Source organism: Pseudorca crassidens, chromosome 8, assembly GCF_039906515.1.
Source record: "Pseudorca crassidens isolate mPseCra1 chromosome 8, mPseCra1.hap1, whole genome shotgun sequence".
In the NCBI taxonomy this organism is placed as follows: domain Eukaryota; kingdom Metazoa; phylum Chordata; class Mammalia; order Artiodactyla; family Delphinidae; genus Pseudorca; species Pseudorca crassidens.
The window spans coordinates 101,294,377-101,306,291 of NC_090303.1; the positions used below are offsets into that span (position 1 = coordinate 101,294,377).

At 48.5% G+C, this 11,915-nt stretch overlaps 1 protein-coding gene across 2 annotated transcripts in view; it reads left to right on the top strand.

Moving 5' to 3' along the window:
- The window catches only part of NUB1 (negative regulator of ubiquitin like proteins 1), a 28,034-nt gene that overhangs the window by 14,630 nt on the left and 1,489 nt on the right, over positions 1–11,915 (top strand). For both annotated transcript variants that reach the window (XM_067747481.1, XM_067747482.1), the window contains exons 9-14: positions 3,156–3,342; positions 4,027–4,134; positions 4,852–5,004; positions 8,659–8,805; positions 10,752–10,847; positions 11,505–11,682. In XM_067747481.1, the coding sequence (XP_067603582.1) occupies positions 3,156–3,342; positions 4,027–4,134; positions 4,852–5,004; positions 8,659–8,805; positions 10,752–10,847; positions 11,505–11,682 (869 nt within the window). The remainder of the gene's footprint in view (positions 1–3,155; positions 3,343–4,026; positions 4,135–4,851; positions 5,005–8,658; positions 8,806–10,751; positions 10,848–11,504; positions 11,683–11,915) is intronic.

The window sequence follows — 11,915 nt, forward strand, 5'->3', positions numbered from 1 at the left end:
CTGGGCAAAATGTGTAAAAACAGTGGTTTTCTGGCAATGCAGGACAGTGGTCCCTGAGGCGGGGAAACAAACGAGTGGAACCCTGTGAATTGTTTCAGCTCACTGCCTGGAGTTCCCAGGCCTCAGTGTGCGGAGGAGAAACCCAGGCAGAGCCTCCTGGTCTCCCTTGAGTGGAAGAGATGGAGCTCGGAATCCAGGGAGGCCACAGTGGTGGGAGGAGAGAGCTGCCTGCGGAAGAGTGCACAGGGCGCCCCTGGAGTCTTCTGTTGAGTGATGGTCAGCACAGGCCTGTGAGGTCACTCCCGCCCTGCCCCAGGCTGGGAAAGCACCACCTCAGAGAAGCAGAGAGATCACAGAGGGCGGATAATAACCTGTGGGAAACGGGGCATTGGCTAGAGAATTCAGTAGGGTGTGGGAAGAAGGGCTAATTCTGCCCTACAGGCTGTTCTGGTCCCACCTAACAAAGCTTAAAACTAAGCCCTGAAAAGGTCACACCACTCTTTTCAAGTAACATGTTTTTAACTGCATCCCAAGCATCGCTTAATGGTATTTATTGAACCCATGTATCGAGAAACACACAAAAAAACTACACAATCCAGTTCCTTACAGCCAGTAATAAAACTAAAAATGACTTTTTAGCCAACCTTCCTTTTAAAAAAAGCAGATACCTAAGCTTAGCTTACCTTTCTTGAAATTAATATCTTTATTTTATATAAAAAATGTAAAACTCTTGAGGCAAGTGTAATAAGTTTCTGTTAAATAACTGACTTGAGCCCAAATGGGATTTAATTTTTCTAAAGCTAGGCTCAGTATATTTTGTTTAAATCAACGTTATACATTGATTTTAATTAATGTTTTTAACATGAAAATTTATTGGCTATTGACTATTCAGGCTACTAAAGCAAAATCAATAAAAATATACTCTAAGACAATTTTATACAAGTCTTTAAATTTTTTTCTGAGTGACGTGATCAGGTTCAAATATAGTCCTAACAGTTTCAAAATTATTATATACAGGTGATGTCATGATCTCTTTTATAGCCTATATATGAATAAAAAGTGTTATGTGTTTAAACTAAAAGAATGAAACGAACGTCTTTAATGTGAGACCTGTGCTGCGTTTTGGTTTTGGGTTTGGTTTTGGCTGCACAAATACTCAATTCTGGGTCAAACTTACACGCATGATTTTATTTTTAACTGAAAGGAGGCAGTTTCTGTCCTCACTCTTGATGCTTTAGACACAAACAAGCCTGTTCACATGTGTGAGACTTTGAAAACTGGCTAAATGTCCGCTGCTTTCGTGAGAATGGTGGCGTAGGCTTCTCTCCCAGAAACCGAAGGTGCCTACAGGTAGATCAGTAAATCTCACCTGGAGTGTAAGATCAGACCATGGTCCATGAACTTCTTCCTCTCCTCTCAGTGTCAAGTTCTCAGGCCAAGCAGAAGATTCAGAGAAGGTGCCCCTCACCTGGTCATACATCTGGATATGTGTGCATGTGTGTAAAATATGGTGTGTATGTTACAAAACGTTCACAAGGAATAGAAATGTTCAAAGAAAGAAACCACAAATAAATAGGAAAATCCTGCTCTGAGAGATTATTCTTATGCCCCAGTGGGTTGTCTTGTACGTACCCTGGAGTGCAGGCACTCCACTTAGGAGACTTCTGCTTTAAAGCATAAATGACAGAGACTTCCCTGTCATTGATGGCGCAGTGGTTAAGAATCCACCTGCCAGTGCAGGGGACACGGGTTCAATCCCTGGTCTGGGAAGATCCCACATACTGCGGAGCAACTAAGCCCATGCGCCACAACTACTGAGCCTGCGCTCTAGAGCCCACGAGCCACAACTACTGAGCCTGCATGCCACAACTACTGAAGCCCATGCGCCTAGAGCCCGTGCTCCGCAACAAGAGAAGCCACTGCAATGAGAAGCCCGCGCACCGCAACGAAGAGTAGCCCCCACTCGCTGCAACTAGAGAAAGCTGGCGCACGGCAACAAAGAGCCAACGCAGCCAAAATAAATTAACTAAAATGTATTAAAAAAAAACAAACATAAATGACAGAATCAGAGCTCTTCCCCGCCCCCCACCCCAAGCAGATTTTGATGGGCAGGATGGGAAGCTTGAGGGCATGCAGGTTTTGTAGTTTTATACCAGAGCAGTCTTACTTTTAGTAGAATACAAACAAAAACAGATGAGATCTTTAAAGTTTGTGAATGTTCCAAATTTTACTTTCCTATTGAAGAGAGTTCAAACTTGAGATCTAGATTTGCATTATGAATTTCTAACATAATCACAATTTAAAATCAAAATAAATTATCTCGATGTCCATCTTTGTCAACCTTCCATTGCCTTGCTGTCTTCTCCCTTCCTCTGTATCTGGGTTCAGCCTTCTGCGACAGCTGCCGAGTAGCATTTAACCTGCACCTGGGCCCCAAGGTCAGCTAGGCATTCAGAGCCTGGCATTTGTCTGGATGGTTTTTCCCCTCCTTTAATGTGATTGGACGTGAATGCCTCATCAGAGTCTTCATCAACTGAGGCGTTCATAGTAAGGAAGGATTTATTTTTTTTTAGTGTGCTTTTAAAGCTTTGGGGTTCTAACTTCGGCTATATATTAGACTTACCTAGGGGGATTTTAGAAATACAACATCCAGGCCCCACCTCCAGAGGTTTCTGCTATAATTGATATAGTGGGGTCCCAGCATCAGTATTTCTTAAAAACAAACAAAAAAAAATAGAAAAGGAAAGAAAAATTCCTCACATCCTGGTGATTCTAATTTGCAGTCAGGGTTGGAAACCACTGCTTTAAAGCATGGTCTCCCCACGTTTGCTGAAGGGTTCTGACACAGTGGCCCCGATTTCCGCTTCCTGCCAAGCCTCTTTCCCAACATGGCAAGGGTGTGTGTGTACGTCTGTCTGTCTGTCTCCCCCCCGTACCAGGGAAGGTGGTGTTGAGCTTCTTTTCTTGAGCCCTAACTCCTTTTTTTTTTTCCCCTTGGAAGGACTCAGATTATAAATATAGTTCCCTTCATAAACATTGCGATCTCTGTCTTAGTCTTTGGAAATACACCAAAAACTGGAAAAAAAAAATTCCAATAATTCACAAAAAGGTTTTTACTGCTTCTTGTCAGTGATGTCATTTCCTGTCTTTGGTAGCGAGTGCTGCAGAGAACTGCTGGACACTGTGGACAACTATGCAGTACTCCAGCTGGACATAGCATGGTGCTACTTCCGCTTGGGACAGCTGGAATGCCTGGACGACGCAGAGAAGAAATTAAACATGGCCCAGAGATGCTTTAAAAATTGTTATGGAGAAAATCATCAGAGACTGGTCCACATAAAAGTACGTTGCTGTAATTAGTTTTAGGTATTAGTGAGCCCATTTGTAGAATTTGAGTTTATTCCTGTTAAAGTGTTTAGACTGCTGCCGAAGGTGATTTATTTGATAGTAGTATGCAATGTGTTCTTTTTAAGCTATATTTTAAGGGGATTGTTAAACATCTTATAAGTTAGCCTGTGACCAGAGGAAAACAGTTTTCTAGTCACAGAAACCCATTGATCACTGTGACCGAGAGAGCTGGTGACTGTATTCATTAGAGTCTAATGAAAGGTTTAAATGCAGAAAATAGACATTTTCAACAGTGACAGTTCACATGAGTGAGTCACAGCTCCAGAGCTGGGCTTTGAATAAGGATTTTTCTCAGGCAGTTTCCACAGGTCATCAGAATTCTGCTTGGGAATTGCAGGGCAACATAAGAGATATTCCTGGTTTGGGCTTCTGCATACTTTCCTCCTGACCAGAGGGGGGCCCCTGTCCTGGGCACCTGGAGGTAGGTGTTCTGTTTGGGACAGGCGATGCCGTTGTACCCTGGGATCCTTACTTTTGCCATCAGCAATGGTGAAGATAGAAACATTTTAGTAATGCCATTTTGCCCCTGTGGAGATGAAGGGAATTATAAATGTCAGTATTACAGACCTGTAATGAGAAATAAGACAGTTTTATCTTTTTTCCCCCCAATAATTCTAGGGAAATTGTGGAAAAGAGAAAGTCTTGTTTTTAAGACTTTACTTGCTTCAAGGTATCCGAAATTATCACAGTGGAAATGGTGAAGAGGCTTATGACTATCTCAACAAGGTAAGACAATGGATGCTCCAAAGTTGTGACCATTTTCACCTACTTAGTTTTTTAATCCCCAGAAGTTAAGTATTTCATGAACTCAGTGGTGTGTGACTGGTGAGGAAAGTGCACCTCCCTCCCAGTCCCTCCTTCACATATACCGTAAACACGTCTGTATTTGCGAGAGTACAGGCAAGGTGCTGTAATAAGGAAACCTCAGAAAGTCAGTGGCTTTAATTGGCTAGAAGTTTCCGTTTCTCTCATCTGGCTGTAGAGGTGAGCAGCCAGGGCGGTGGGGCAGCTGGTGTCCTGTCAGCGCCTCTTCCAGCCAGCAGAGGGAGGGAGAGAGTCCGGGGCAAGCCTCTTTAGAGGGGTGACTCAGGAGGTGCTCCTGTCATTTCTGCTACATGCCATTGGCCTAGACCATCTGGCTACACTCAGCTCAAATTCAGGGGACTTTATTACCAAAAAGGAGGAGATAATGGATACCAGCCCCTCCCACAATCCTCAGCCTGTTTTCTCATGTTATCCTGCATATAAGTCACGTGAGCAGAGAGGGTGTTGTCTGTTTGCATTTGCACTGGTTGATAATAGGTCACATTTAGAGGTTTTATCTAAAATCTGACACACCCTAATTCACACTGGGTACAATCCAATTTCCTTTAGGTTTTAGCTTTGTGTTAAGCTTTAATGTTACTATGGTTACATGATTCTTATATTTTTCTTTGTCTGTAGGCATGTCAGCTCTTTAAAGAGCTATATATTGATCCATCAAAAGTTCACAGTTTGATGCAGCTGGGATTTAGTGCCCAGGAAGCTCGGCTTGGCCTAAGGGCATGTGACGGGAACGTGGACCACGCAGCTGCCCACATCACCAACCGCAGAGAGGTACCTTAATGTGGTCTTGGCAACGCTTGGTTGAGGCCTTTGCCTTTGAGTAGGTGTGAAACTTGAGGCAATAGCAAAATTATTTCCAAAGTGCCTTAGCTCTCAGATATGAAAGAACAGAAAAAGAAAATTCCGTACTAGGTATTATTAACAAGGAACTCTTTATTGCTTCAGACTCGGAAGTCAGGAGAAAAACTTGTCTTTTTTAATTGCATCAGTTTTCAGACAGTGCAGTTTCCTTCATTTTATTCTTGCTATGGTGGCAGGTAGCTCATAAGTACAGTTATCCAAGCAGTCTTCTCTCTCTCTCTCTCTTTTTTAATCACAGTATATTTCTGGAAACCATTTTAAAGGGGTCTGTGTTTTCCAGGGAGCCATTGTTACAGTTCAGGATGTCATCCTTGCCTGGAAACATGAGTCAAATCATATGAACAACTAACATTATGTTATAAAAGCAAAGATTCAAAACTATAATCATTTAAAACAATTAGAGATAAGTACAGTTAAAAAAAAAAACTTTAGAATTTCAGAGTTGGAAGGAATGTTACCATATCGAACATGGTAGTTTTACAAATGAGGAAAACAGGCTCAGAGGTTGTCTTTTCTGGGGTCATGGGTCAAATTGGTGGCAAAACCTGAACTAAGGCTCTGGTTTTCTCCTGAACTTTCTAATTCCCATCTGAGAATAGCATTCTGAGTTTTTACAGAAGGTTCTGAAAAGCCAAAAGATACTATAAAATGGTAAACGTTACCACTTCACTTCCTAACTTTTTATAAGTAGCAAAAATAAGTTTTTTTTAAAAAATAGTAGTGTCCTATCAGATGTGCATTTAATGAATTAAACTATAAGCCCTTGGAGAAAATAAAAAAACAACAGAGTATATAGGGCAATTGACCCTGCTCACTCTTCCACTCAGTGGATATGTAGTTGGGATGCTTTTGGTTGAAGGCAACAAATTCAGATTGGCTTAAACGCCCAATACAGAGGGTAAGGGAGGGATTCACTGGCCTACTTAATTGTAAAGAGCCCAGAGGAGGGCTGGGTCTCAGGTTAGTTGATTCAGTGGCTTCGCCCTGTCGCTGAGTTCTAGTTTCTGTCTCTCTGCCTCCTCCGTGTTACCGGGGTCATCCCATCACACCAAGAGCATGGTCCGGGTCCCAGAATCCTCAGAGACGTTCTGAGCTGCTCACTGATTGGCCACCTTTGAGCCAGTCGCCGTGGCCAGGGGAATGTCAAGATCTGACTGGCTTGAGCCTGTCTGCTTAGCTTAGGCTGGTCAGGGCCTACTTGGGGAACTAGTCAGCTTCCCACACCCTAGGGACAGCTGGGGTGGCTGATGGGAAGACCAGCTCCGAGTCCCATTGCGTGTGAGCTCCCGTGAATCTGCTGTCCTCTCAGTTTCTGAAGCTCCGGGTTTGAACGTCTCACTGAGTAGAGGGTAATAGGTGATTCCTCAAAGTTTGCTTTTTTGTACCTCGTGGCCCTGAGTACGGGCCAGTTTCTCATCTGGCAAAAGAAACAGACTAATGAAACTGAGGTCACTTGACAGTGCTGAAGTGTTCCGAGGCCGTGAGAGGCAGCGTGGTGGCCTTCCTAAGGGATGTTCAGTCTTTTTGCCTGTACACAGCCGTGACTTTAGAACCCAGTTCTCTCACAACATTTGACCCTACTGTGTCGATAAGACTTCGCAGTGCAATGCTTATTGTCATTTCCTTGGTTTATTTTATTTTCCTAATTCTAGTATAAAGAGAAATATCATGTGTATCTACATGGTTAAGAGAAAACTGACTTAGGCATTTGTAATAAGAAAAAAGTGTTCTTTGAGGCCCCAACTTTGTGTCAGCTCTGAGGCCCGCGTCTGCTGGCTGGCTGGCTGGGAGGGTCTTTCTCTGCTTCAATGTTAGTTGTCCTTCTTATTAGCCTTTTGAAATATAAGTGGAAGAGGCTGGAATGGCAAGCAGAGGATGGGACGGGGTAGAGGCATCTTACATGGTGTGTACGTGTGAATCAAAGTGGAAATGTGAGTGATACGGACTACTTCCGCCGGCCTGCGTGGGTCTTGTGGTGAAGCGGGAAGGGTCAGCTGGGAGGCGGAGCCGGGGCCTGGGAGCTGGAGCTCAGGAGCGCTGGTGCCTGACTGGGTGTGGGGAGGGGCTGCTGCGGGACTGGAGCAGGTGCGTGAGCTGCCGGGCCTGTGCAGAAGGGTTCGGAGTCTCGGAGACTGGCCCAGAGGAGGCAGTTAGAGGGCGCGGTGGGGGTGCGGACCACAGCCCCGGGGAAGGGGGTGGGCAGCGGGATGGCAGAGCTGCCCAGCCGTCGTCAGCCCCGCTTGCTCACAGGTAGGTTCTCCACTGTTGTAAACAGGAAATTATAGGCTGAGGTTGTCTTCATCCCAGGAAATGTTGTGGGCAGTCACCCCTTCTGCCTAGTCCTACTACCAGCTTGGAGTATTTGGTTCCGTGGTGAGGATTCCTTTCTTCTCCTAAGAGGTGAGGCCGTGTTCTTGCTATAAGAATGTAGAGGGGACCCTTGTTGCTTGGACTGAACCATGGAGGTAGGAGGAGATACATCAAAGGAAAAAGCTGTTTTCTCTGCTGTTCTCCCTGTGTTGGGCCGAGGGCGGACCGTTTCTAGAATGTGCAGAAGCTGTCTCTCTGCTCTGCTGTCGGTGATGACCTTGACTGGGGCACCTAACTGTCTTGAGAGATTTCTGTCTTCTCATTGGCAAAATAATGAGGTTGGATTCAGTTAGTGGTTGTCAAACCTGTTTTAGTTTTATTGTTTTAATCAGCAGAAATCCTTTTAAAATGATACTTGTGGGAATTCCCTGGCGGTCCAGTGGTTAGGTCTGGGCGCTTTCACTGCCGGGGAGATCCCTGGTCGGGGAACTGAGATCCCACAAGCTGCACGGCTCAGCCAGAAAATAAATAGATAAATAGAAATAAAATAAAGTGATACTTGCTTTCAAAACAAACTCAGAACTCTCCTGATGAGGGCTGGGGTGGGAGGAGGAGAAGAGACTGAACCTGTGGCCTTCCTCAGGCTCTTGGAGCAACGCCAGGCACCTGAGCCTCGGGGTTGAGAACCACGGGGGTAGGTGACCTTTGTCACCTGGCATTGAGCATTCTTGGGGTTTTAAGTGGACTAAGTTCTTACTACCCAGGGAGTGGTGGGTGGATCGGTAGCTTGGGCGCCATCTAGGACCCACCCACCCCCTCCACGGCCCCCACGTTCAGAGTCACATTTCGGTAAGATCCCAGGTGACTCAGCAGAGGCTGAGAAGCCCTCCCACCCATGCAGGAAGCTCCTCCCCCTGCTTCCTAGAAGAAGGCACGTCCACCTCTCCGGGGGTCCTCAGGATGTGCCTGCTGGTTCCCAGGGGCCTGTTCTGGTGCCAGGTGGTGGTCCCCGAGGTGCTCTCTTCCCTCCCTGGCCTGACGTCTCTGGCTCCCGCTGGGCTTCCCCGCTAGCAGCACACCCCTGGTCTCTGCCCTAGTGGCCCTCATGCTGGGTGGGACGGGGAGAGAGAAGGTCACCTCACCTTGTGGTTTTCACTTTGCCTGGTGACCCTGAGACTCCTATAGAGCATGGATTGAGAAGGCTTTCTACAAAACCGCAATCCCTAACTTGGTAACTCTGCTGTTTTCCTAAAGAAATTGGACCAAATAAGGAAGGAGGAAAAAGAGAAGAAAAGACGCCGCCTGGAGAACATAAACTATTTGAAAGGAATGGGCTACTCCGCTCGTGCAGCCAAGCAGGCGCTCCACCAGGCCAGCGGGAACCTGGAGGAGTCCCTGCAGGTAACCCCTCCCCAGCATCTGGCCTCCCTGAGCAGCCCTGTTCCCGGCCCAGGCACCACCCCTCCACTTCTTCATTGAAGCTGCTCTTTTGTCCTTCCTGACGCCAGGAGCCCCACGGCTGCAGGCCTTCCTCTTCATTCCTGGTTTGGATCTAAGGGTCGGAACTCTCTTGTTCTCGAACCCAGTGGCAGAGCCAGCGTGACGAGCCGCACCCACCTCAGTGCCTGTCCACGATTCCGCAGGGCTCGCAGGGCAGGAACTTTGATGAGGTTTCTGTTTGCAGCGGGAGTTTAACAGTAAGGTGGAAGAAAGGTGATGGAAGTTTTAATGTAATTTTTTTGAATTCAAATGTTTTCTTTGAATATTTAGTTTTATTATTTAGTCAGTAGTACATGTTGGCAAAGGGGCTTTTTAAAGAAGTCCTCAGAAGTGACTAAACAGGTTGGGATCCAAATTAGTGGTAACTCTGCCCGGGTCCACATCCTTCCAATTTTTGTTCAAGGAGCAGACAGGATACTTAATGAGGCAGGCGCTGTGCTGAGTCTCAGCGGAGATGCCGCCTGCCCTGGGGGAGCCCACAGGCTAGTGGGGAGACAGACGCAGAGAGCACAGTGGCGTAAGGGCTACCATGTGAGAGCGCAGCACTGGGTGGGGAGGCAGGAGCTGCAAGCTGAGCTGGGGGGCGGGTCACGGGAGGGGGCCCGGCAGACGGAGGAGAAGCGGGGGCAGCGCTAAGGGCTGAAGCATGAGGCCGGGGGAGTTGAGCCCCGGGGTTGCCAAGGCCTGGGTTACACCTGCTGGAGGTGGGGCGGGGTGGGGAATGGCCAGAGATGGGGCTGGACAGGTAGGCAGGGGCTAGGTGGGCCGCGTCACCTTGTTTGCTCTGCTGAGGAGTTCACACTGAATCCTGCAGGCAGTGGGGAGCCTGCCCTGCCTTCGCCTCTTATTCTCAAGACCTCCCGTCCTGTTCTTCAGAGGTCCCCATTAGTCGGTCTGTTAACCCTTGGACAGCATGGGTCTGAAATAAGTGGGTCCACTTACGCGTGGACCTTTTTCAATAGTAAATACTATGTATAGTACTTCACGATCTGCAGATGCGGAGCAACTGTGGATACCGAGGGTCCACAGTAAGTTACACTTGGGTTTTCCACTGCGATGAGGGTCAGCGCCCCTAAATCCTGCGTTGTGCAAGGGTCGACTGAATTTTCAAATATATGTATTAATATATTTTTTAAATTCAAAATGTTATTTGAATATCTAATTTGATTTCTTAGAGAAATTTAAAAATTCTGAATATGTGAAGGGACTGATGGGGCTCAAAACTTATTTTTAATTATACAAATAGTACATAAATGCATTTGATCGATATAGAAGTATTCAGTGTTAAAAAGGAAGTTCCCCAAAAGGGCTTTATAAGGTTAAGAGTAAGTATCATGTGACAGAGAAATCAAGGGTCCAAAGAACTCTGCTCTTCTCCTTGACATTGTAACCTAGAGCATGTCACCTTCCAAAGAGAAGTCACATTGGGCAGCCCTGGACTGCTTATAGCTTTCCGTTTATAGCTCTTTATGACCTTGTCACCCCTAAGGCTGAGCTGCAACAAGCTTGTGTTTTCTTGGAATCCTTCCGCCTGCTCTCTCAAATCCTTTCCTGCTTCCTCAGATGCGATCTTTTTGCCTGAATAATCTTGTTCATCCTCCAGACCTCAACTCAGACACGACCTTTGGCGGGAGCCGCCTTTGAACAGCCGCCTCTCCAGCCGCAGCCTGTTCAGGGGTCCCCGTTCTCTGCTTCCACAGCACCCTGAGCCTCGTCCACCACAGTTTCTACACCTGTTCGTGTGTCCCACGGCTGTGCCTGCCTAGCGCGTGACAGGTGCTCAGTCTCTGCCTGAGTGACCGAGCGGATGTTAGTGATGAGTAACGGGTGTCCCTGTACGTTTTTAGATTCTGCTCAGTCAGCCTCAGATGTGGTGGTTAAATGATTCTGGTCCGGAAACCAACAGCCATCAGGAGAGTCCTTCTCGGGAAACCATTGACCAAGTGAGTGCAAGCGCCTTGTGCCCCTCTCCGCCCGCACAGCCTCGTGTGGGACTGGCTGGCGGGACAAGGCTGGCGGCCAGGCAGGGCCGAGCCCTTGGCTCCCGGGGCTCCAGGTGTGACCAGCCCGCCCGAGGGTGCAGCCTCCGTGCAGCAGTTGCAGTGGGTGGACGCGGGGCACAGGCATTTCCTTCAGAGTAGGAAACAGGGAAGCTGTGGGAAGGTTTTCTTCGGGCTTTTCTCCTCTTTCCTACACACGCCTCTTGGTGCATCACCTCCCGTTCCCCTGCCTGTGACCTGCAGGGATGTCCACGTGTGCCCCCCGTCACGTTAGCCTGCCTAGTGTGCTGCAGAGACCTAGCTAAGGGTCCCGGCGACAACGAGCTCTGTGCACGCAGCGCTGCCTCTGGCTTGCGAGCCGGCTGCCTTTCTGAGGCGACTGGGCACCAACGTGGCCGCCTCAGGTCTTCCTCCTTCCTTTCCAAGCTGCCTCACGTGCACGTTAGCGCGGGAAGGCCGGTGGTACATGCGTACGGTGGGTTTTGGGAACGTGTGCCCCCGAGACCTGGCTCTCCCGGCTCTGCGTGGGGGCGGGAGTGCCGGGTGCGCTCTGTGCCGTGTGGCCTGGGCCCTCGCCAGTGCCGTCCTGCCTTCTCCCAGCTGGTGTACATGGGCTTCGACGCGGCAGCGGCTGAGGCTGCCCTGAGGGTGTTCCGGGGAAACGTCCAGCTGGCGGCTCAGACCCTCGCTCACAACGGTGGAAGTCTTCCTTCTGACCTGCGGCTCTCGGCGGAAGATTATTCAGCAACGCCACCCACATCCCCGTCCGATTCTGCAGGTGGGTCTGCGATCTCTGAAGACCGACGGGAGGGACTGTCTGCTCGAGCGGAAGCCGGCAGGCGGGGCTCGGGGCGGCAAGGGCTCGCGGGGGCGGCGAGGGGCGTTCGCAGACGTGCACGCTTCGGGCTGCTCGGGCGCTGTGGCGCGGGAGGGCCGAGCTGGAGCTGACGTGGGTCCCTTTGGTCCCCGTGGAGGTTTCTCTTTCTGTCCTCCTCCCTCAGCTCCCCTGTT